This window comes from Diachasmimorpha longicaudata, chromosome 12, assembly GCF_034640455.1.
Source record: "Diachasmimorpha longicaudata isolate KC_UGA_2023 chromosome 12, iyDiaLong2, whole genome shotgun sequence".
In the NCBI taxonomy this organism is placed as follows: domain Eukaryota; kingdom Metazoa; phylum Arthropoda; class Insecta; order Hymenoptera; family Braconidae; genus Diachasmimorpha; species Diachasmimorpha longicaudata.
The window spans coordinates 6,377,271-6,403,205 of record NC_087236.1 but is presented as its reverse complement, the minus strand read 5'-3'; the positions used below and the strand labels follow the sequence as shown (position 1 = coordinate 6,403,205).

General features: G+C 42.9%; 1 protein-coding gene and 1 long non-coding RNA gene across 4 annotated transcripts; one reads left to right on the top strand and one right to left on the bottom strand.

Moving 5' to 3' along the window:
• The first annotated feature begins 352 nt into the window (after window positions 1-352).
• Window positions 353-23,223, top strand: LOC135168172 (uncharacterized). Its single transcript, XR_010300005.1, has 2 exons — window positions 353-1,572; window positions 21,282-23,223. It is a non-coding gene; the product is annotated as an uncharacterized LOC135168172 (long non-coding RNA).
• On the bottom strand, window positions 22,889-25,738 carry LOC135168171 (DNA-binding protein Ets97D). 3 transcript variants are annotated; one of them, XM_064132111.1, is made up of 6 exons: window positions 25,513-25,738; window positions 24,994-25,282; window positions 24,675-24,819; window positions 24,527-24,606; window positions 24,206-24,440; window positions 22,889-24,009 (listed from the first exon to the last, which is right to left on the bottom strand). In XM_064132111.1, exons 1-6 carry the CDS (start codon window positions 25,548-25,550, stop codon window positions 23,504-23,506), a joined length of 1,293 nt encoding a protein of 430 aa, XP_063988181.1. In that variant the 5' UTR covers window positions 25,551-25,738; the 3' UTR covers window positions 22,889-23,503. The 3 variants fall into 3 exon arrangements, with proteins under 3 accessions (XP_063988181.1, XP_063988182.1, XP_063988183.1); XM_064132112.1 differs by having other exon boundaries at window positions 25,381-25,737; XM_064132113.1 differs by having other exon boundaries at window positions 25,387-25,737.
• Between the last annotated feature and the right edge of the window lie 197 nt (window positions 25,739-25,935).

The window sequence follows — 25,935 nt, the reverse complement described above, 5'->3', positions numbered from 1 at the left end:
CTTAATGCAATTAGTAGATTAACGTGACCCTAATAAAATAAGACATCTCCCCCAAGAAATATTTTTCCATCCAAAGAAAACCCCATAATTTTCCTCTCGAAATACCCTCCTCCCCCTCGGTCCCGAGCAGGTCTAGACTCCGGACTCCAGGGTCTCTCGCCTCCCCTTTGTGTGTGTTTACACCCTTAAAAGACCCCTTCTCCGCCGTTTAATTTCGCGAATTTCGTGATTCACCGTCGCTCCTGCAGATGGCACTATTGCAGATTTTTTCGCACATGAGCAGAGCAGACGCGCGATTCCCCCCCCTTTCCCGACCTGTCCCTGTATGAGTGTTGTATCGTGGCCCGCGTGGTAGTACAGTACTGTAAGCCGGAATGAATTGACTCGTCGATTGATTCGCCGACTTAAACGTCAGCAATGAAAAGCCACAAGTTCGCGAAAAAGTGTCTCCAAATGTTCTCCAATCGATCGGCAAAAAAAAAACTCCCCGGTATCGCCAACTGCATGTAATTCAGTGAGTGTACCAGGAGTGATAGTGTGTGGGTATTCGGTCAGACGGGGTGGTGGGAGTTGGCATGAAAACGAGACGTGGGACAGAGATGGTGATACTGACGAGAGCAAGGATGCCGAAGTAGCCGCGTGTTCGTGTACATGCGTGTCGTGCGCACTGTTTTTTCTCGGACGTGTGTTCGCATTAATCGCGTGTTAAAAAAAAAAAATGGTCGAACGAGGAGAGGAGGAGAGGTTCGAGGAAAAAAAGCAATTATCTCCATTTCCCATCGGTGGAAACTGTCCCCAGGGATTGCCCGACACTGGTCCATGTCTGGACCGTGTCGCAAAATCGTATCCAAAATTGTCCACCGGGAGAAGCTGCAGGTGACTTTTGATTTCCAAAATCGTCAGATGAGGGTCGGTTCCAGCGCCCGGACAAAAAAAAACATGGCCGAAGCGGTGTATAGGTGAGATCTGGAGACAATTGATTTGATGATTTTTCCCACTTCATTTGATGATCCCCCGTGGCCTCTCTGGAGACACTGATCCATATTCCTCGTCCTGGGTTTGCTCTTGGTGATGGCTGTTGCTGAGCGAGACTCAACAGCCGGAAATATGGCAAAGCACCCACTTTGGCGTTGGCAATTCCTGGTATTCGGGGATTTTCATGAAGTATTTTCACATGTTCAGTGATGAAGAGAGTGTCCCAGTGTTCAGTGGTACATCGGCACGCCACTGGATAATGAGGGCCAACCGGTGGTGTGTGGGACAGTGATGGAGGTGAATAAAAAAAAAAATGAGGAGGAAGGAAAAGATATGGAAGCCAGTCGTACGCGCAAGAGGGCAGTGATCTCTCGGGGAGCGGCGACCTGACACCAACGAGCGATAGCTATAGGGATACATATCCCACTCTCGGGGGCCGCACCGCAGACTCCACGATGCTCCGACTCGGATCGAATCGAGGATTCCAGGAGACGGCTACCCCTACTTTCCTCTTTTTTACGGGCTTTTTTTAGTTTCAAGGAACTCTGGAGAGAGCTTGACAATCGGCAGGCCGACTCTGTGCCGGGATACGTGAAGGTAATGATTTTTTTTTTTCGAGGTTTTGAAAATTGCTTTGGGCGGAGGGGAGGAGAGGATTCGGGAGGGCATGTTGATTTTATGGGGATTTTAGAGAGTTTTTTGGGGAGAATGAGGAGATGGGGATGAGGGGAGAATTGTTGGGGGAGATTTTTGAGGTCTGGAATGTTATATTTTTTGTTTTGGAGGCCTTGGGCAAAATGGTGAGTGTTTTGCAGGGATTTGGGTAGAGGGTAATATTTTTTCGAAAGCTTTGCGTACCATAATCAACTTTGTATTTCTTAAGAATTAATTGAGGGGTGAAAAATATTTTTTCACGTGTCCACCCCCTTTTTTAAATTTTTTTTAAGCTTGAAATTGATTTTTTTATGGGGGTAGAGAGGAGGTGATTCTTTCTTAGTTTCACCGATAAAGAAAATGATTTTAGGGCCCAAGGGCTGGCAGAAAAAATACGGTTGCTTTCAGTTAATAATTTTCCGAGTTATAAACAACATTCTCTCCCTTCGTCCACAAAAAGTCCTGCAAATCAATTCAACCCCCTAAATCATCCGTGAAAATTCCCATAAATATGAAATACCCGAATGAAGTTAACGCCTTCATTCACAAAAAGCCCGGGCATTGATAAACGATCTGCGGAAATGAGGTACATGATGTAGAGACGTCGACGTCAACGTTTTAAAGAATCGACTGTCCACGAGGGGCCAGTGGCCTAGGTCCGTCTGAACTAAGTTGTACGTTTATTTGTTAAAGGTACGAGTAGATAGGGTCAACGTCGAGGCTGATTTCTGCGCTCATGCATAAGCGCATACGTGCATTACTTTGTCAACCCTCTGCCACCACCACCCCCCTCGTTCTCGCGAGTTACCTCCCAAAGTTTACTGACCCTTCTTTTTTGTATTGTTCATGCAGCAGGAACAAATACGTTTGGAAAAATAGTCAGCACCAGAAGGCCGATGGAATTAAGGAGAAATTTCGTCTGGGCACTAGCCCTTTTTCACTAGTTTGGCTCTTCATTCGCCCAAAGGGGAACTCCAAACTGAATATTTTATTTCACTCGATTGCCCCGACGACGGATCGATAATCGTCACACTTGTTGTGGCATTGAGGATCTCGTTAAGGTTATAATGGAGATATTGAGGAACAATGGGGATGGTGTGGGTGCTGAGGGGGATAAATACATCTCGTCTCAACTCGATTAAGATAATTATCATCACGGGGTAATGGGCAGCAAGTTTATTTTGCATTTATTACCATAATTCGTTGTGAGTCATTGGTCGGGAGATTTACATTTTATCTTCGGGCTGGGAGATTTTTTTTTTTGGAAAATGGGGCGGAGCTCGAGGAAGGGGAGGGAGAGGGATGCAGGTGGAGAATTTTCCGGGTGCAGACGGGGCGGGGACGAGCCCCAAAAAATGGTGGATTTTTGAGGCGAAAGGGAAATGGAAATATAACGCGAGGATTTGGATATTTTTTAGAGGGTTAGGGACTTTGTGAGAGGGCCTCCATCTCGGAGATTTAATGAGGAACATAATGACCTGATTTATCATTATTCTTAATCATTTTTATTCTCAGGTAATGAGACAGAGGGAAATTTAATTGATTAGCCGGAGGCAGTGAGCCATCGATTCGTCGAAAAATTCACACATCACGTGTCTCTCAATACGACTTCCCTTATCACTCGGCCGCAATCAATCCGCCAATTCCCACCCCACCCACGCAAAACCCGACAACTAAATAAACCCCGATGCCACGTCCCTCAATCTCCATTCACCTCTTGCGATATTTCCATCAGTAAATCACGTGTAAAAAATCGGTACAGGAGAGTAAAAATAAATGAATGAAAAAAAAAAATCATGAAAAGGGGGTGGAAATGTTTCTAGACCATTTACCAGTCGGTCGTCAACCCGAGGAAAAAGTTGAGTCGTCTTTCGACCTTCTTCCCTGGGAGTTTTTGGCAACTGTTGAAGGCCCCTTTCACCCCTCGTTCCTTTTTCCAGAAATAGAGTGACGACGGGGGAGGGTGGCTGTTGTGTGAGTCTTCCACTCTGATGACCGTCCCGCAAGCACGTAACAATGTTGCGGTAGGCCTGCGGCCTGCGAACCCACCCCCAGGCTCTCCCTTCCTCCCTTATCAATCAATTCTTCGGTGGAGACAGAATGGGAGGGAATTTTTGGGGCGAAAATAAGCCGCAGTTGACGCCAAATTGCAGTCCTTCACCTTCCCATTTCCTCCGGGTTTTTTTTTAAGGGTTGGGTTGTCAACAAAGCACAACAAAAATTAATGTGTCATTCGATTTTATTGAACAATTATTTTATTTCAAATCCTTTCCCCTCAAAATCATGAGAAGTTTTCGTCTCCGTAAAAAATTAAAAAAATCCCTTTCCAATCCCTCCCTCCGGAAGACGAAGGGACAACGGATGAAAGTCGAGGAATAACTCAACATGAATATTCCATTTTGCCCCGGTCTGTCTTCCAGCACTGCGCATTGTGCACCAACTCGTTTTTAAGGCCGAAGGCCGTCTCACGTCTGTCTAGCCATCCGATCCTCTCGGGGGTGCTCTCGCACGTTACACCGGCCTCTCCTTCCATCGCGCACGTGTTAGGTATTTTATCCCGGGTGCGCAACGTCACAAAAGCCCTCTCTCACCTCGCCGGCTCTCATATCGCCCTTCCATTTTTTTTTTCGTCGCCAACACGACCGCAGACATCACGAAAATTTCTCGGGAGAGTTTTAGAATTTTTTGGTTTTTCAGGGGAACGTCCGGGGGTTGAGGGAAAATTCGGTGGTTGTTTTTTTTTCAGGGGGTGGGGGATAATGCAGCGGAAGGACTCAGGAAATCGATGTGAAATTGCAACCGAGAGCTGAGTGAAACGATTTTACTGATTAGAGTTACTCGGTGGGAATTTCATGTTTAATTCTTGGAAACTTGATCCATTACCGAACAGTGAGGGTCTGGGGACAAGTTTATGTTTAAAAAAATACCTGTAAATAATTTAGCGCTGTTAAGGTAATAAAAAAATTATTTCCACGAAAAATCCTCCGCACAAGAATTTATTTTTCCCAGGTCGTGCGCGAACCCACATTTTCCGTACGCTAATTCAGTTTGAAAAATTAATTTCTGGGGGCGCATTCGCGCCGTTATTTATCCCTAATTACACAAAATGGCGGATTTCCCTGGAGGTGGCCTGGCGTGTGTAAAGTACCGATTTACTGCCCGCCTGTTACGAAGTAAAATTGATGCACTGGGGTCAACGATACCCGCGACAGTCCCAGAGCCCACTAATTTCTCTGATCCTCACGACCGCACCACATGGCGAACATTACCCTTGAAAATACAATCAAATTCGCGTACGGTATATACGCGTACACGCTGTTCTCCGTCCGCTGACCTTATTTCCGCCCTGCGTTCACCTGGCACACTGGCATTCTCGCGTGTTCACGAACAACATCGCGAAGTCCATCCGAACCTTTGGAGTCGAGTTGATTAATTTTCCATGAACAATAGAAGTGCAGGGTAACGACGGAAAAATACCAAGTTACCAGCGTCATCTGGGTAATGGCGGTGGTCAATTATTTAAGTGGTGAAACGAGACGAGTCAACGCAATTGCAAAAGGGGTTGCAAAAATGCAGCAGAACTTCCCTTTATTTTATTTAATTTTTTTTTTGGAAAATTCTAATTCATTTAAACACTTCTGGGTATTTTATAAAAAGTCGTTTAGAATTTTTTTTGCAGATGAAGACACATTTTGGAGGGTCCGATGCATTCATCCAAAAATCAGTAATTGATGCAACTGTCGATGTGAGTTCAATGACCTCCTCGATACAACTACACGCATTGTTCTTTTTCTTTGACGTGTTTTATATTACTTCAACATTATTCGACATTGGGATGTGTATAACGGAGCGAAGCTGGAGCCCGTCGTCTCGTTGAGGGTGAGAAGACTGCGGGCCGTGCAGTGGGGAAGTTCTGGGGGTGGGGGGGGGGGGGGGAATGGGAAGAGTGGAAGACGACTGGGAAGGCGAGTAGGAGGAGAGAAGGCGCCGATGGGGTGGGGAAACGAGACGAGAGAAAGAGGGTCTGAGGTTGCTCGGGGCCGACTCTCCTCCGTCTCTCGTGCGTCTGGGAGAGCTACTCTCTAAGGCTCCCTGCCTCCTTCCTGAATGCTTTGTACGTACGTGGATGGCTTAGATTGAGTGTTGGGGTCGTGCGATCAATCTCCATGGAAGGAGACAGTCATTCCAATTTTTTTAACATCTGACGGTTGTGTTTTTCCAAAAAAAAATCGGGGACATTTCCTGGCGCTTATCCGGTCTAAGGACCCGCGGGTTCGCGACATGATAATGTCGATTATCGTTAGCTGATGGCCTTGACGAGGGATCAAATTATGGTTTTATCTTTTTTTTAGAATTAAATACAGTTTAGGGGTGAATTTTTGATTGCTCAATGGCGGATGGATTACAATATTCAGACTCAGTTTATTCCCATGACTCGAAGGAATAGTCGGTGGAGGGTCACGCGAGGATGGGAATACGGGAGCACTCGAGCGAACTAATCGTTTGTAACTAAAACTAAACGCTTTTTTGGTGGCCATCACGCGAGTGGGTTAGAGGACCCAGTAGTTTTTCAGGGGAATCATTTCATCACGCAATTGAATGAACACTCAGAATGTAATTGTCGGGTATGGGGAGGGATGTTTCCTCGGTAATTGGGGGTGACGTTTATGGACAGAAATTAATGGCTTGAGGTTTCGTCTCATTTAATTGATTAAAAATTCGCAAATATTTTTTTTCCACCTCCCAGCATGTGCTCTGGTATGTGCTTTTGCACTTGCGATTCAATTCAATTCACGATTGACATAAAAACTATCGACCTTAAGCCCTGGCGCGATGGAGGCCGATAAAACCCCTGGAATTTTTCCATCGCCGTATTGATAACCATCCCTTATCAATATTGAATTCAATTTTGCCGGGGCACCGAAAAAATGGGAATTTCTTTTCGAAATGACCGTGCGGCACAAAGAAATTCCACACGAAGGGGTTTATCGACCTCCGGGCCCTTCGGAGAGGTCGATGCAACAGCCAGCGGGTGGTCTATAACATCGCGCTACTCCCAGCCTCTCTATTCCACCCCCTCCGCCCCCTTCCCATCCACAACAACGTTCTATCCTCCCCTGTCACTATAAACATCTCAAATTATTTCATCTCTCGGTGGTTCTGGAAAAAAAAAAATGTGAAAATAATTAATTAACGTCTCCATCCCCTCGGATAGTTTTATTTTTTAAATTCCCTCGGTCAGCGATAAAAACGAGGGATAAAGTCCGAAAATTCCTGGAGGATCAGGAATGGATGGTTCGACGCGTTGGTATAAATTGTAAATTCACTCCCAGAGGTCCTCTTTCCCGTTCTACTGCTGGTCGCACTATACAACACCAGAAACCCGGCAGGGAGGGGAGGGAGGGGGGATGTCGGTGCAACGCGAGAGCGCAGGCCTCCACGGGCATTATCTATACCTGGTGGACGCTCGAGACTGGTTGCAAGCTGTAACTATGGCCTGGCTCACCTCACTCCTGCCAGTATCTATTTCGTATTCTATAATGTATTTGGTAGAGGAGAAACTTCAATATCGGGATTTATATGTCACATAAAATATATACTAAACCCACGTAATATGGGGTTAGGGGAGTAAATTGTTAAATATATACGGAGCATATCTACTTCTTTATAGTTGTCAAATTTTCATTAAAAATTGCAATTGAAAAAAAAATATTTCATGCGTTTTTTGTCTCGGTTCAGTTGGACAATGAATTCCCATTAATTCGCTGGGTATTTTTTAGTTAATTAATTGGGAAATGTAAAGGATAGAGAATGACATTCAATTAAAATATTTGAAGCTGGAAAATTCCTCACAAATAATTCAATTTTTCTCTTATTAAGTCGGAATAAAATTTCAATTCCGGTGATTTAAGACGAACAATTTCATATCTCCTCTGTCCTACCTACCGTAGAATTGGCATAATATATTCTCGAATATCCGCGGCTGGTGGCCACGTGATCAATAGAGGAGGGCCGAGGTAAACCGGAGATGCACGAGTGGAATTACCAGAGAGGAGGAATATTTCCTCACCGGGGGCGTCCGGCAGCCTGTTGTTCCTCATCTCTCGGCCAAGTGCAGGCACATTGCAAAACCTCGTGTGGATACTACACCGCATCCCCCTAACGTCAGTCCGAGTGGACACGGGTTTTCGATTTGCCGCCTCGACGAATTTCGGACCCTGTGTCCAACGCTCGAACTTTATTCCCGTCTTTTTGGGGTTTTTAGGGCTTTTGTGGGAAACAGTTGCCGTGTACTCTCACGATAATGAGGCTTTCCGTGGCCCCGGGGGGGTGGGTGCCCCGAAAACGATCATTTCGGTTGCCGAATTGTTCCGGAATAATTAGAAAATTATTTAATTACAAGAAATTATTCACCGACTCTCAGTGGAAAATTTACCAGCGATTTTTACGATCCATTAATAATGGAAAAATAATCGGAAAGTATCGGCCAATATTTTTCAATTAACCCTCCATTCATCAATGTCTTCTCTCGAATCTCCTTCATCCCCCGACCGCCCCCCCCCCCCCCCATTCTGTCTCCCATTTTCGCAAACTTATGGAAATTCAAGTGCCCTGAAACTAGTGGTGATACTCCGGTAAAAAGTTTTCCCCCGAAGGGCCATACCAGCATCGATCGTACCTCAATTGCTTAACCGTACACATTCACAAAGTGTATTCCCTCCTGCCAGGATACACCATAAATGCTTGATAAAAATCTCCTGCATTTATATTCATTCGGTATATCGAGCCCGACTGCCAAAGTCCACAGTCGTATTCCCTTAAAAATTTTATTTCTCATTTTTCAGCCGAAAAATCCGGAGAATTTTTATTCAATAAAAATATGCCGCACACAGGTGCAGGTGCGTGAGTATATATATATATTTTTCAGTGTTGGGAATTTAATTTTTAAAACAGGGGGAAAAAAAAATTGAAATTTCTTTTGTCTCTTTTGCTGAGCCACAAGGTAAAAGGGCTTTACCACTTCCTTCAACTAAAACCCGATTCCTTTTGCCCACTGAACGGAGCCGAAAAGTCGTAAAAGGAAACCTAAAATAAAGGAGCACAAAAAAATGACCGTGGGGTGGGAGAGGGGGGCGGGGGGAGGAGGATAACTGATCGAACAATGGGAAGAAGTGAAGCAGAAAAATCTCCCCGAGTATTGTTTATTACTTCTTTTGTTGTCTTCTTCGGTTTTCAAGATTTTTCGTTAATTCTTTTGATCGGTTGAATTTAAGAAAATTCTTTGAAGAAATTTGATTTTTTTGGGCCAAAGAAAATGATAATTTCCTCTGAAAATTAGAAAAATAGAAACAAAGACCTCCGTCGTCATCTAATTGAGTCGAAGAAATTTTTTGAAATATTTCTGGAAAAGATTTGCAACCGAGAGTTAATTGCAGCAGTAATTAGAAAACCAGGAAGATGATTTTTGCCAAAGGTCACTTGTCTTTACTATGTAATCTCCGGAGTGTGCGCAGTGCGTTTCCCGAGGGGTGGGGGGGGGGGGCCTCACACACTCGTCACACCAGGAATGATTCGTCCAACGAACCTCTGACCCTCCCGCAACCCGCGCTCACCCGCTTCCTCAGCGAGGTTTCCAGCCTCAGTGAATAGGGTCCGTGAGAGACAGACAGTCTGCTATGGTGCGTTCTCTTTTCACTGAAAATTTTTTCTTTCAGGTACCTAGAGGGATACTTCGTAGGAAAATGGAAACTTCAGTTCTCCGAGTTATTTTCATGCCTCAAAAAATTATTCACCCCACCATAAATGCTCCTACAAACAATTTTATCAAGAAACAAAAGTAAAAAATAATTTTCCCTTCGAGAAGTCCGAAAATCTGCTAAATTCATTTAATTAATTAGTCTCCAGTATTTTTACTCGAAAAAATTATTCCTCCCGTCTCAATCGTCAAAGGAGTGCCCTTTTAATCGAAAAAGTCAATCAATTTTTTTTACCTCCAAAAAAAAAATTCACAGCTGCAATTTTCCTGGAAAAACCTGGTCCAACCTAAACAGCAAACTCTCCAGTTCTCACTCTGTTTTGTTGTTCCACTGACCGAAAATATTCTCCCTTTGATGTTATTTTTTCTAGTGAAGAGTCCACGTATTTGCAGTGGACTCCATCAGTCCACTGAAATCCCTTTGACGCCGTTAGAATTTTTTCACCCCCCATTTTCCCTGCATTTCCCATCGGGTGCATAATTCTCCCGAAATATAAGCGCGGGGCACCGGTCCCCGACGGTCCAACCCTGCCAGTAGAATAGCACTCCGGCCATCGGCCATGTGCACTCCGCGATCACAACGCATCTCACCCCCTGCCCCTCCTCCGCGCCCTTTATGGAACTATAACGTCAGCACAGTGGGGGCTACAAATCAAATACCAGTGTTCATACATCCGTGTTTCTATTCAATTTAAATTAACGTTCATTAACATTCCACAGTTATTTCCCACCGAATGATACCTTCGAAGATATCCGATGATATTTTTCAGTATCAATTACGCGGAAATAAATAATGGGGTAAATAATAGTGACTAATAAATAAGAGATGAGGAGGTACTGACATCATTGGAGGAGATTGATTTATCTCGTCACTAATAAAATAGTTAAATAGTATGAATGAAGTCCAGTCAATAGTCGAATGGAGGAACGATTAATTCATATCGCATTAATTATTCATCGCTGATAATTTTTTCCCGGCAACTGTAATTGATTCAACAATATTTTTTTTAATGGTTAATTCATCAGAATAATTATTATCGCATACCTTTACGCCTTATTTCCCATCCATAAAATCTAGATAAAAATTCCTGGAGTTGAAAAATAACCAAATACGTTTCCCTTATCTACAAATTTATGTTGGGATTCCCCTTGAAAAAATGGTAATAATTATCTCGAATTTTATTTAATTATTTAAATCATTTTTTCAACAAAGAAGACTTTTCGTTCTATTCTCACGCGTGATAGCTCTAGTCCTGGCTTCCCATCAGCAATCCATCTAATTAAATCCCTCCCAGAACATGAAATCCTCCCCCACCGTCCCCCCATCGGTCCCACAACCCTTAACAAACAAAAATCGAGGAAAAAAACCACCGACCGAGAAGAAAAAAAATATATCCGCGATGCAGAACCCAGGGGAACCGCAGAAATTCCCTGAAAATTCATCGCCCATGTGCCCCATAATTCTCCCCACTCCTTCCCCCCCCCACCCACTCTCATTTCCCCCGTCTGCATCGAGATAGAGATGGTGGTATAGGAAAAGTGGATTCCCTCCGTGTCACTGAACCCCCAGTGCCGTTTGACCCCGTCGTTTGCTATTTTTTTTTTTTTTTTTTTTTTTTATCCGCCTCATTTTTTCGCGTGAGCGATGCCTCGACCTCCTCCGGAATAGGTTCATTTAACCCCACCCTTCGCCGCACTCCTCGGGCTCGATCCAGCCGGACAATTAGTCATCATCATTGCATCACCCGAGGATTACACCCGGCGAGGAATTAATCGTCGAAATAACTGAATCGTTCTTCTTCATTCTTCATCCTTTATCACAACCGCTTTCCTCTGGCCCTCCCCAACCCCCATTCAACACTTTGTTTTTTTTTTAGTAACTGGGAAACGAGTTTGGCAACAGATGCGATATGAATTACTACGGTATTATCAATATGTATTGCATTTAATTAAATTAATAATCAATTCGAGGCACTGGGAAGAGGAAATTAATCAATTTGTATAGCTCATATAATTTATATAATTTATATAAATTATGTAAATTATATAAATATATTTTTTGGTGGTAAGAGAGAAGAAATAGAGGAAATAGGTAAAACCGAGGAATTTGACAGAAAAAAAAATCCCAAAAATTATCCGAAAATTTTTAAACAAACGGTAATAATGGAGGTGGCTTTTACTCAGCCGGTGCAACAGTTCGCGTCCTTCTCATCCTTTTCTCCCCTTTCTCACGGGTTTCTCGTGCCGTCCGTTTCGCCCGGGCGACGCACACTGCACCCACCGCATCGTCGCAACACTGCACACAGTTGGTTGCTGCTCAAGGTGGCTCACGGTTCGCTCCCACCTCTGTTCGTCCCATTTTACCCCGAGTCCCCCTCAGTCACCGGGTGAAATAATCCCTGACGATGATCAGGGCGATGAGATTTTCGCAAATCGAGTGAGTTTGATGCACTTCCGGGGCTGTTTCGTCGGGTGAAATGTTTTTTAACCAGTGAGAGAGTGAGTGCAAGCCCCTGAGGGTTGTGATTGGTCGAGCTATCTCTCGAGAGTGGAAACGCTTCTGTGGAGACCGCTTCCGAGAAGTGGAGAAGGGATTACTTGACGATTCGCATTATTATTATTATTTTTTTTTTGTGAAGTTCGGTTTGAGTTTCTGTGAGTGAAGTTTCGGTGATCGGTGCCAGCGGGTGAATTCCCGGTTCTCGAGAATTTACGCTGGACGGAGTGACGGTGAGACGAGATGAGTGACGGTGAACCTTGACGGATGCCCCCCCGACGGTGGTACCTCAAGGTCCCTCAGTTTGGAGTACAAACGGCCGAGCTGGTGCCGACATTGGGATTTTTTTTTTTTTCATGAAAATTTTGATGCACTCGGGGGAATTCTTAGTGCACTTCGTCCGGAAATGGGGTGGATTTTGATGGAGATGTGGAAGCAATGCGTCAACGATTTCTCGGAAGTTGAACGAGTTTTACTGCGGTTATGAAAACGGTGAGGAAACTCATTGCAGTGCGTGGGCGGGTGGATAGGATTCCTGGAAAAATTGTTGACGGGATAGTATCGATTTTTTTTTTCAGTGACGTTTGGTCTATTTGCGAATGGTTTCTGTCATTCTTCGTCACTCATTATTTTTGGAGTCCCAAGAGAGTGATAAGTGCCTTCCTTTGGAATTCTGCTCCAGTTTTCGCAGGTTTTCTATTTGGGTGGGAGGGGGGGGGTGGCTTGGGGCAAGGGGGGTACGCCTCGGGGTGAGGGGATGCGAGAAATCGATATTTTTGGGGGATAATTACAGAGCTGTTTTTATTCAATTGTTGGACAGTCGGACGGTGAGAGATAATTCGCGTAATGAAAGTTTCAAATAAATTAGATTGAAATCTATTTGACATAATGACGGGAAAAAATTAAAATGGAGTTTAAAACGATCTTTTTGGAGTTCTGCTCCAGTTTTCGCAGGTTTTCTATTTTAAGCGGCTTTCGCAGAAGAGGAAATACTGCTGGCGAGCGTAAAAGAACAATCGATATTATCGGCGAAAGATTACGAATCGTTGTTTATTGACTGGTTGAAAATTTGTTAAGGAATACTAGACCTGAAGATTTTTTTCGCCCATTTTTACTGGATTTTTAACGCAATCTTGTGTTTCAAAGCTGCAATTTTGCGATACGCGAACCGCTCGTTATATTCCACGCTTTAAATCATTATTACTTCATTCAGAATTGCTACTTCCTGACTTAACAATTTTGCTCACTCGTAAAAAAATTAAATGACGGAAATTAATATTTTATCAGAAGAAAATAAAAATAAATAAATAAATAAAAAGCGGTACCGCCACTTGAGTCTTCTCGTAATTGACAATCGAACTTGAGTTTCCCAACGCGCATTGAATGTTTCCCATCGTGTAATTGACAAAGAATATTGTTATCGAATGAAATAATTTTGCAACGTGTGGTGAGGTGCTCACCCCCCGGAATTTTCCCCCGAAATTCCATATCGATCGCAATAAAAGCCGTCTGTACAAGCCGCTGCATACGGCCACCGCTCTCACACAGGAGATTTCAGGTCTCTCTTTCACGCCCTTGGGCACAAAAAAAAAAAATGAATAGCCCTCCCCGCTTCACTCTGTATGCATCGGGTACCTCTCCAGCTCTCGTTGGGCTCACAACTCCAACGCCATACGCTCGTCGGGCGATCTAATCGTCCGATTTCGTGTATGTGCAACTCGGGCCGCTCTCGCGATGAAATCCGGAGTTTAATGTCCGCCCAGGACGTCTATACCTCCTGCACGGGGTATCACCGCTGAAATTCAATTTTGTGGCGGTGTATTCCGATCATAAATCTCGATGAGGAGGACTGGGAAAATTATCAATGGACAGAAGGGAGTTCCAAGACTGGGAGAAGTGGTAAATAATCAGGTCCAGGTGGGAGAAATGTTTTTTCCCTCAACTTTTGTCAAATTTCCCAGAGAAAAATCCTCGAGGAATTTTACCCGAAGTCACTAGACATTGGAATGTTTTTTCAATTTAATTACAGCTGGAAATTAAGTCCCGTAATTCCACTTAATATTCCAATGAATTAAATCCAATTTCAATTAATGTCCCGACCGATTTTAATTGCCATTAATATTCCAATTATTCCTTCAATTTTTGCTTTTCCATTCGGGATTTTTTAGTCTACCGCCATTTGCATAAATTATTTATCTCCTACAGACGTTGTAAACCTCTTTATGTATTCGATAATATCCAAAATTGTCCCAAATATTTTTTTTTTAATTTTTCCACGCGGGAACGTCACATTTCGCTCCCGAACGAACCGCAATATTCGTCGAATATTTCTCGCGGTGCAGTTTACGCTGGCGCTCCTCCACGATTTTCCTCCTCGTGAGTGAATCAAAACCGCCGATAAATTGATTCTACAATGTTGCCCGCTAATCACGAACAATCTCTCCCTTGTTTTCAATATCAAGCGGCCCCGACGCAGGCCAGTGACATTGCACTGATGACGATAAACCAGTGGTTACTGGACGGCTAATGGCAGACCGCGCGCACTGTCGATTGACGTCTCCGCAGGCGCTGGTCACTGGCACGTCCGTCGGTGAACATTTTCCTTTGTCCATGTAATGCCCACGCCCGCTCTTACTCTCTTTTATCGTGAAATTCCGGTGCATCAAGCACTCACGACAGGTCTTTTTATCATGAAAAATAACACGTGCTGAGGACAAACATCAAAGACGAGAACTGATAGTGTCGCTCTTATCAGTAAAAACAGTGTAATGCTCTGATTACAGAATTCAGAGCCTCCATTTCGCTTTCCTCGATTGAATTTCACCGAGAGAAATGGCCTATTTGAATTTAGCTAATTTTATCTTATCGGACAAATGGGCTTTGTAACGTACCTCGTGGAGACTAGTCAAAATTAAATTTTATTTTTATCTGTCTTTTTATTCCCCCAAAATTAATTCCATTCATTATATAAATTGTCCAGGTATTTCTGTCTGTCCCATCCGCTCCCGATGAAGTACTTACGCTTTTTGTTTCAATTTTTTTGACATTTAATAATTATTACTGCTTTAATAATTGAGATCGTTGTTGATCGAAGTCTTCAGATACTTCATTAGTTTGCGATGCAATAGTTCGGGCCAACGGAATTAATATTTCACCCGCTGTCGCCCGAAAATGGACGATAATGGTTTATCTATTTATTAACCAATTCATTGATTAACCCCTCCATCTCTCAATAATGAATTAATTAATTGAATGTAATGCACTTAATTAGACCGATGGTTGATTCCCATTTTCCCTACGATAATTTAAAATTCAAAAAATAATCAAATTACAACATAAAATGAATTTTAATTTTATTCAGCAATTTCTCCCGATGTACTTGAACAACCCCTCGTCCTCAAACCCACCCCCAGGGCACCTCAAGACCTCAAAAATTAACCCGAATATTTAAAATTCCATAAATTTAAATACTAAAAAATTCAATTGAATAATCTAATGAATTTTCACTTAACTCATGTTATTCCCTAATTTCTCCCGATGAAAGCAATCAATCCCCCCTCCCAATTAATTATCTGTCCCCGGAATTAATCCCTCGAGCGGCTCAAAGCCGGAATAATAAAAGAATCAGTGGCTTTCGCCACATTTTCGGTGCTGATATTCGCCCTGTCGTCATACCCCCCTCCCCCTCTCTCCCCTCTCTCTCTCTCTCCCTCTCTTTTACTCCTCAAACCATCTTTCACTTGAGCCGAGGTGAAACACCCCGAGCGTCGAGGTCCTCGACCTTAGAGCGCGCGCGACCGTGTGCGCGGCGCGTTTCGAAGGGCGACCGGCGCGTTATATATACAACACCAAAAACCGTCGGACGGAAACACGGAAACGGAAACTAGTTCCGGCTAAGATCAATACCAAACTTGTGCGAGTTTGGCACGCACGCGTGTCTCAATTGGCCATTCAGGATGAAAAAAAACAAAAAAAAAATTGCATTCCCCTGAATGGTGGGACGAATTGCACACGGGAATTGTGAACTACTCGGTGTCTCGTATACGGGTCTCTATCTGGCTGTCATGTTAAATTAGCGGGACGTCGAGGTGGGTAAATTATCGATTGACCCGCAACGAACGCCCGTGGGGCTTCAGCCAGAATATTTTGTGCAAATGCTCATTGCGATGGTGGCGGGGCACGAAGGGGTTATAAATATGTCTCTTTAGGATCAACGTCTGGGGAGAGTGAGGGCTGTTCGTGCTTTGGAGATGATGAGGGGCTGTTAATTTTTCCGTTGAGACGTTGGGGAACGTCGTCGGGCTATTTTTCTTGTAAATATTATTTTTCGAAGTCAGGTGATGTTTAGTTGAATTTCGAAGAAAAGTTTTCGTTTAGTTTCTTGGGGTGTAGCTCGAGAATGAAGGGTCGTAGGGAAATTTTAGACTGTACCTGTTTTATAGATCTTGCCCTGCTCTACAAAAAAGCTTCCCACTAAAATTTCGCTATCTCTATTCGTTCCGATACCCTGAGGAGAATTAGCGAAAAAGAATTGGGTCGACTCTGGGGAGAACATGATAATTTCTGGTCGATTTTCATACGAATTCCACATTAGGGCAGACGTTTCTATTAATTTTCTAAATCATCATTATTACTCTCATAGTATTCATTTATCATTTAGTACGACGATATAGCCGAATCTGTCGAAAGGAAAAATCAGTAAAAAAATAAATAGTTCTCGGAAGGAAAATAAAAATTTTTCCCTTTTTCTTTGATAATTTTTATTGCACTTTTCTCTCCGTGTGTGTAATAACCCCGTATTTTCATTCCATAAATAGCTGGCTAGTGAACCCAAGTGGGATGAGCCCACTGCTCTCTTTTTTCCTTCCGCCAGTGGCACGCGATGCACTTTACGCACAAGTGACTCGGTGCTATGATAAGTAGCAGTTTGGCTTTTCACCCCTGTTCATTCGCTTCTTTTCCGCTTACGGTGGGGAAATATCTGACATTTTTTTTTTCTCACTCGTCGCACTGGTGGCTTTTGACGTTTGGGGTTTCCATGTGGGATAGGACTGTGTGGGGCCCCCGGGGGCGGGAAAGAGGGGATTCCCCTTCGAGGTTACAGAGTGACCGTGCAGAGAATCAAGTGTGCAGGCCTATCGGTTGCCTAGGAATAGAACGGCGCACGGTCATTGGTTGGGATCGTCTAGCCGGTGGGCGGGGATAGGACTGTGCCAGTCATGGAATTATTTTTGAATATGGTGCCACATAGGCAATAGTAATGCCCTTCGATGATCGATATGTCGTGGCAGATATTTCGATCGATTTCTTAATGACTTAATTTTTTAATAATTTGTGAGGTATTTATTTTTGTGATACGCTGGGAGGAATTGAATTTTGTCAATAATTATTCGATCCACGTAAAGTTATTTCAACTGAACCCGGTGGATCCCATGCATTAAATCTCCAGGATCGGCTTTGATACGGGAAATATTTCCGAAATGCCCTTTCCAGACGATTTTGCCCTTTATTGGATTTTATTACATTCTATCGGCGTTCGTTGGGCCTCGGGCTCCGGCAAATATCAATAAAAAAATTTCAAAAGACTAAAAATGGGATTTTCTCCATTTCGCGTCAAGGGCTCTAGCTATGAAAATAGAAAAATGCATGAAAGCTCGCGATGTGTTGCCGTGGAAACTGCGCTTTCTATTTTCCTCTTCACGTCTTTGTTTCACTCGCATTTTTCCAGTCTCTCGTGTCTCCCGAATTGCCACGGAGTATTTGAAGAATTCCGGAATAAAAGTCTCCTGCAAATTAAAACCTACCCCGTGACTTCCTGGAGATGGAATAAAATTAAATTCTTCTACGCCGCAAAGAGGCGAGCCCTTTGAACCCTCGGGACCTGGACTGAACATTTTTGGATATAAAATACTGAAAGATAAACCATCAACTCGTGTTATCAACTAAAAAAAGGGAGAAATTAGTTCGGAGCGTCTCAAATTTTTTTTTTATGATTCAAAAAGTGTTCTCCTTCATTAATTGAATTACTCTCAACGCGAAAATAATTGAATGATTATCCCTTCATCCTCAATCCTCCATCGAAGTCACTTACACCAACTTCTCACTTTTTTCAGGAGAAAAAATTCAATCAACTTTTCCAACACATACTAAATTCCCTCCGAAGTGAACTTCCAAAAACTGGATTAACCGAAAATTCACTTTTCACTGCTTTCCGAACAACAAATTACATTAACTCCTCTTCTGCCTCAGAAACCTCTGACCCTATTAATTATTCAATTATTTTAATTGCCTAATCGTTTGTATTTTTAATTTTTATTCATGCGAATTAATTTTTAACCGACTGGAGTCAATTTTTCCCGGGTTATTAGGGACCTAGAAATGACTAAAGAGAAAGATTTTTGTATTTTGACACAATTTGCCATTTTAACATAAAAAAAAAATCAGTACCGAAGACAATCCCTCAGCATATCTATCACCAGGGGTGCCCGTCTCTCTAATTCGTCCCTGCGTGAGCCCGAAGTTCATTCACACTAGCGTGTCTCGCTAAATATAATATGGCGGTTGTACCCCGGGACCCTCGTCCTCCCTTCCACCATAACCGTCCCCCCTCTGTACCCCTAATCCAACGCCCCTGTGATTACGCGTCTACCCATCTCCATTCTACCCCCTTGTCCCCCACCGTCCCTCGTCCTACGCCTACGAAACTTCGTTAGCTCAACCGTATCCTATCAACCGCAGCCCCCTCCCCCCCCCAGGGGAAGGGGAAGAGCCTGAAAGATTCATCAAACATCGTCAGCATTCACTGAAACCCTGAATTTTTCAATAATTCATCGAAAATTGTCCCGAGAGAGAAACACTCCATTCAACCTTAAAGACGAGACAAGAACTTTAGGGGAGGTTCACCCCCAGGAAAATAAAATCTTTTCGTTTTTAGAGAGAAATAATTTTTTATTTTATTTTTCACCCGATTAACCCTCAGGAATTCTATTTCGCAGGGATTTACATTAAAAAATGGCGTTCCAGGGGAAAAAAGCTCGCGGCAAATTGGATTTTTGGAGTTTGTTCTCTCAATAAATTTTTTTTTCAATTAAAAAAGTTAATTAAAATGAAAAAATTGAATGCAGTCGCCCTCAATCATTTTCTCTATCACTAAATAGTAATAAATATCCACTAATGATAATCACTGGACTCTTCGGAAGTCTAAAAGCAAAATCAAAATATAATTTTTGTATTTTTTAATGTTTTTTATGAAATAAAAAATAAAAATATGATCGCGACGTCATAATCATACCCAATCATACCCAATTACTGGGGCGCAGTTGTTGACTGTCCCTCCCCCCCTGGAAAAACCTCGGAAAAAATGATGTAAAAAATATAATGGCCTCATCAGGCCCGCGAAAAATTCTCCAATTCTCTCTCCCTAGAATTTAACGAACCAAAACGACGTAAATCCCCACTCGCACTATTTCTCGTGATCGTAGCACCAATTTTACGCACACCCCATCACCAACTCGTGCTGTACCAATGGGGCCACATTAACAAGATCCCATAAACCACGGGCTCAACACTTTTCTCCTCTTCTTTTCACTCCTCATCTTCTCCCAAGACTATAAATTATCGTTACAAAGAACTTACAAGCAATGAAAAGATCATTTCTCTGCATAAAACTGCACCCAAAAACGAACTAAACACGTCCGAAGGGACGAATGAGACGAGGAGGAATAAAAGACTTTCGGCGACCGGATCTTGGGGTTCGTGGCTCCTTCCAAACCTAAACTTCCATACACAGAATTAAATTCAATTCTCAAAAGGATTACATCCACACCATGTGGATGTGAGTTATTCTGTGTAGAGAGGAAAAATGAATTTGTAAAGCCCAAAAAAATAATTATTCATCAGTGATCTATTCTCTCATTAATCCTGGCTTTGACGAGACTAAAAAAATTAAAATGAATCAGTGACAATTGTCTTCTTCTAATCATATACTTTGCTGATAAAATTCTGATAAAGATTTTGGTGGAACAACGGGCGACTGAAAATGGCTAAAAAATTTTGGGCCCTTCGAATGCATAATTTTCCGAAGATGTAACACTTTTACACAATTTATTTCGAGCAATAGAAAAATACAGGGGTAGATAACTGCAGGGTTGAGGAGTTTCGAGCGTTTAGTGGTTCGAAAAAGACTCGAGGAGGCACAGAAGATGAAAAAGAAAGATGAGACATTGAAATCGTTGTCTCGAGCTGATTACAATGATCACCAGTGGAAAAATATTAATCTCTCGGTGTAACGATCAGTGGGGGAATAATGAGGGGCCTCACTCAACAGTTGAGCCTTGCTTTTTGTTCCTCATTCGTATCTGAAAAATATTCTCATGCAACAAAGGATAAAATGAAGAGTTGCGAGGGAAGAAATGGGGGAGAAAGTCCATTTTTTTCCTTTCAAATGTGAAAAAAATAATATTGTTAACGTTACGATGCGTATCACGACGAGAGAGAGAGGCTTAATCGGTCAATTGGAAACGGGCCCTTAGCCCTGGCCCCGACTGGCCGCCGGAGAGTGCCCACGGAGGCCATTAAACTGTCTACGAGCGGGGCCGGGGAGTGAGAGGGATGGGGCATTCTTACAATGGCCCTCGGAGGTTGCCTCCCATCTCTCTCGCTTCTTTACCTTCGTCCCTCGGAGGATCCCACCTTTTTCATTTTTTTTTTCTTGTACTCCTCCTCCACTGCTCTCTTCCTCAGACTTATTCCCCGGACGCTGGCCCCGCCATTGGCGTCAGCCCACGGGGAGTTCGCATTTTGTGAGCGACTCTCTTGTTTATTTATTTATTTATTTAACCCAAAGTGAGAGGATCCATCACTTGGGGACTGATTTTGCAGATTCCAAAAATTGTCAATTCATTTTTCGTTGACGGAGAACGAGATCTTCCCCTTGAGTAATGGATTTTCTCAATTGACAACTGGGGAAGGCGACGATAGTCAAGATCAGGGATTTTATTTATTTAGTGGGAAATGAGGAGAGGGATAAGGGCGAAGGGATTGAATGCAGGTTTTGCAAATAAGATATCAGGTTGTCGATTTTTTCGAGTCATTCTCATGTCTCTTAATCACCCGGAATCGACTTAAAAATGTGATTCCCTCCTGAAATGCTCTAAATCACCGCATGTCCAGGTCGTCCATTAGAAAAATTCCGTATCAATTACCTCCCTCATTCTGCCATGATCCCGCGAATAGTCCGACCGTTACCGACGTCTTCATCCCGCCCGTCAAAAATTCCCGTCTTCCTACTCCCCACAACATGAATTGTTCCTTAATTTTCCCACTCGCATCTCCCGATAATTCACCGTTGCCGGTCCAAACGTCATCATGAATTAACCCCTCTTTTCTTATTGCTTCCAGGTGAGAGAGAGTGAGCGCCGTCTCCGGGGGGTCTCCCGTTGAACCTGAATTCACACCACCTGGCCCGGACTCTCCTATCTCCCCTCCTCGAAGACAAAAACCCAGTGGAAAAAAAAAAATCCATCCGAGAGCGACTGAAATCCCGAAAGAACCTGAAAAGCGAATGAACAGAGAGCACCAGATCCGAGCGAGACGAGGGCCCACACATATAATCCGGTCGTCAATCGGCGGACTGGCATCGCCAGAGTGCACCTCCCCGGAGGCAGTACGGATGACAGGGACGATGACAAGGCGATAAAATCGCAAGACATAAATACTATTAATTCATCGTAAAGGAGAGACACATCAGGAAGAGTGGAATGTACCTCAGATTGAGCCTCTGACAATCGATAAATTGTTTGATTAAATTCATTGACGTCCGGCAGCTTTACTTGATGACACTAACCCGTAGATCCGAACTTGTGAGCTATTTTATATGCATACCGCAAGCTCCTTTCTACCGGTACATGTAGTCAGGCCGTCGTTTGTGACATATCGTCCCAACAGCACTGATATTACATATTCAAGCCCGAGACATTCGGATCATCGGGAGCAGCAAGATCATCACTGAAGAGCTGAGTCTATCACAAAAACGTCAATTGGTCAATGAAAAAAATTTTTTTCTAATTATTCTGGCCCTCCGACGCCTCAGAATCGCCCACAATCAGGTGATCGAACAGATCGATCAGTCATTCAATCAACTCCGCCATTTGTTTCGGTTTTTTTAAGGACAAAAATCGAGAGATAACTGCGGCGATGCCTGGGTGAGGTAGTAGGTTGTATAGTAGGGAAATTGCGATAATGTTTCATTGCAGATATGAAATCCACTGTACAACTTGCTAACTTTCCCGGTCGTCGGCGCCCCAACGTTGGATACCAAAGCCCTCCCCCACTTTCCATGTGTCGGTGAATTTTTTTTTCCTGAGGGGGGGGGGGGGAAGGGGAGGGCCAACAGGCATTGGCTGTCGTCCTTCTGTTATTTTTTTTATTCAGAGGTGGAGGAGAAATGAAGAAGAAAGTGCTGGGTGAGATGAACCGGTGATGACGGCGGCGAGGGGGAGGGGTGGGCAAGTGAGAGGGAAGAAAGTTGAGGATTTTTTTTTTTGCATGAGAACGAAAATGGGGAATTGGTTTGGACAGAGGGATTTGCGAAGGGCAATGGCGGTCAGGCGACTTAGAAAAAAAACATAAGTTTTGAGAAAAAAAAAACACTTTTTTTTTGTCTTGTTTTTGAAATAATGCCTGCACCGCTTCGCCGGTTCCCTGAGACCCTAACTTGTGACGTCGCGTCCGATATCTCACAGGCTAGATTCTCTGGTATTGGCGATGAGTTCTGCCTTTTTTGATGAACGAGGATGAGAGGGGGAAATTAATAATTAGAGGGTGGGAGGGCATTTGGAGTTCAGTTCCGGTTCTCAAGAACTGTCTTGAGTTCCTTGACTTTGAGTAATCTATTGGCATATGTTATGGAAGATGTAATGAACTTGGATTGATTTTTTGTGAATCAATGTGCGAATGGAATAAGGAAAAATGGAAAATAAAGGTTCGTTGGCAAAATAAGAGAGCAATTTGTTGAGAAAATTGTTATTTATCCAAGTCCTTATTCTATTTGACAGTTCTTATGTACAAGAGAGGGAAAGATCCAGTGTAACATATAAACGAGTGAAAATATTGTGATTATACAATATCTATTCTTAACTTGTAAACACTTTCAAGTCGCAGATGTATTACAATGCTATAAAAACATAGAAATGCAATGGGTGCTGCACACCTTCGAATTGTTGAGCAGGTAACTGAGTTCGTGATGCTCTCATTTATATAATTAAAATATCCAATCAAAAATTAGAATTTATTTCATTCGTAATTTTAAAAATAAATGTTTAAGTAAAAATATCTTTTCACATTTTCCCCGTCTCAGCGACGAAGAATAAAAAAAAACACAAATATTCGCCATAATTCTTAAAACGTTCAACAAAAACAATATTTCCTTTTGTTCTTCTGAAATTATTTATGGTGGAGGCAATCAAAATTCCCCGAATGAAAAGAAATTAATTAATTAACCAAAAATAATGCGAAAAACATGCTACATAATTTTTCTCCCCAATGGAGGACTTTTGAATGAAAAAATATGTTGAAATATTCCTCTAAAATCCCTTCCCTAATAATCTATCAATGTAGATTAATCAAAAATATCTCTTGCCCTCTTCAACCAACCTGCTGAGCTCAGCAGCCGAGTACCCCAGGAGTTGCTTCAAATCACAAACAAATTTGTAAACGAATCTCTTGCCATGAACTTTCGATATCATATCCCCATCGTAATAATACCTCAGTGCACGACTCAATTTTTCGTAATTCATTGAGGGTTTGTTCTTACGTGCTCCCCACAGTTGTGCCACCGCTTCCGGCTGATTCAGCTTAAATTCTCCATCACTCCCCACCCATCTTATGGCATCTCTGTGCTCACGATCTGTCAGTAATTCGAGTAAAAATTGCCACAGCTGAATTTGTCCGCTGTTCACTGTGCGACTTGATGTTATTAGTGGTGTATGAGATGATTCCTGCATTGGTACACCCACGAGACGTGTGTGCTGACTCATCACACGAGCTTTTGACGGTTTTGCATTGGTGCGCATTTTAATGGATTTTTCCTCTGACAACTCTTCCAATTTTGTCTCCTTTTGTACGACAGCTTCCATATTAAGTCAGTAATTATTTTAGTGAAATTAAACTTCATTTATTTATGGCCTATAAATTTTTTAATGACATTCATGTCTGGAATTGTCATTCCAAAAATGATGAAGCATTAAATTTTAACTGTAGAACTTTCTGCCGCCAAGAGGGCACTCACTCAGACAAATTATTCAATAATGACTTGAGCTACTCACCAACAATTTTACATTGTCTCAACAGCTCCAGGTGTGTCCAAAAGACCTCACCAGGGTCGAGAGGGACCTTAGCCTGGAACTCTTCCAGCGTGAGGTCGCACAATTGCGCCCCAGTTATGTTCCAATCGGCCAACCGGAGGGAAACCAGGTTGAACTGCCTGACTGCCCACTGGAGCCAGTGCTTCACATGCGTCTGGGTCCAGCTCCTAGGGTCCGCTGGGATTTTCAAACGCTCCTGCACCAATCACCGCATTATCCATTAATGCCACTTATCAATAAAACAATTTTTAAACTTGAACTTTAATTGCTTGTCATTTTTACCTGTTCCTGTTTGTATTGAGCATCCACCGACCACCTGATGATATTCTGTTTATTATCTGGCTGGGGAGCTGCTGGGGGTGCTATAAAAACATGATAAAACGTGTAGAAAAATCGAAAACGAGAATTTAATCGTCGAAACTTTAATTACCCTCTGGTATCTCAACGTAGTCCTCCGCTGGTTTCAACACGTCCACTATATTTATCCTCCTCTGGGGGGCCCTTATCTGGACGTTAACCTGGACTAGACCTTCGCCTTGGACGCATTGGTCTACTAAGTTTTTATGGCTCTCCAACTGGAGAGAAAATTTTCTGGTCAGTCGTCATATAAAATAAAATGAATCCCATTTAATGCACTATTAATGAATAAATTATTGGTGGACAATTAGCTTTGAAAAATAGTCATCACTTCTTCATGATTTATGGGATTATTTGATTTTAAAAATCCGAGGTAACTTGGAAAAATTTACCATTTGTGCATCTTGAAGCCAGAAAGAGTAGTCAGTCAGCTCTACCCCGAGTCTCTGCTCGAGTAAATTCCTCAGAGTCGACAGAGGCTCCCTGATATCCATATGCTGCATAAGCACCCCCTCAGTGTTGTCCTCGCCATTGTTGCTCTCCAACGCAAAGCTCGGCTCTACCTCGAGATCGGAGCTCTCCTGGTGCAGCTGAGCCATGATGTCATCCTCCTGCGTCAACATTGTCTCCGGTTCCATTTTAATCCTCTTCATCATAGCAAAATCGTCGTCCGCATCATAACTACAACCGAAAAGTCACCATTCGCTCACAACATAACCAACAAAACACCCTCAGAGATGCCGAGGAAAATCGTAAAGATAAATAGAGATAGTTGTTACATTCACCGGTATCACAGAAGGTACTTTGCTATTATTTTCGTCAACTTGATTGCAATTTGTTATCAAAGCAGTGGAGGGGAATAGGAGGTCATGGTCCTTAGGTTAGAATCGTGATATAATTGGCTCTTCTACCTCTTCTGCTGGCTCTTCACGTGGCCAGGGTGATCCATCACCGGCACTTAATCCTCGCACTGAACACTGAGAACTTCTCCGGGTGATAATTTTATCGGTTTTTAGTAATTCACTCGATTTTATTTACTATCGTCAAACAAGTGGAAATCGCGTCATAACCTCAAGCATTTTTACGAGGTCGCACTGTCGTGGAAAGTAGGACATGTGGGTCAGCTTTAACGTTCGACAAATGAACGGGGGAAATTCGAATTATTTTAATTCTCTCAATAATAAAAAGGAGGGGATTTTTTAAATGATTTGAGGAGCAAATGGATCAGTTGATTAAATCAGTCATTAGACTTGAATTTAATCCACTGGGAGATAAACGTCAAGGACGCAGTTCACAGCCAGGCCCTAACGTAAATAAATAAGATGAGTCATGCT

What these genes read in the sequence shown, in the direction of transcription:
- LOC135168171 (XM_064132111.1), bottom strand. Translation starts at nt 25,550, where the DNA reads ATGGATCACCCTGGCCACGTGAAGAGCCAGCAGAAGAG. An exon ending in CTACGTTGAGATACCAGAGG is followed by an intron (nt 24,607 to 24,674) that starts GTAATTAAAGTT and finishes ATGTTTTTATAG; the next exon opens with CACCCCCAGCAGCTCCCCAG. An exon ending in CTCAATACAAACAGGAACAG is followed by an intron (nt 24,441 to 24,526) that starts GTAAAAATGACA and finishes TGATTGGTGCAG; the next exon opens with GAGCGTTTGAAAATCCCAGC.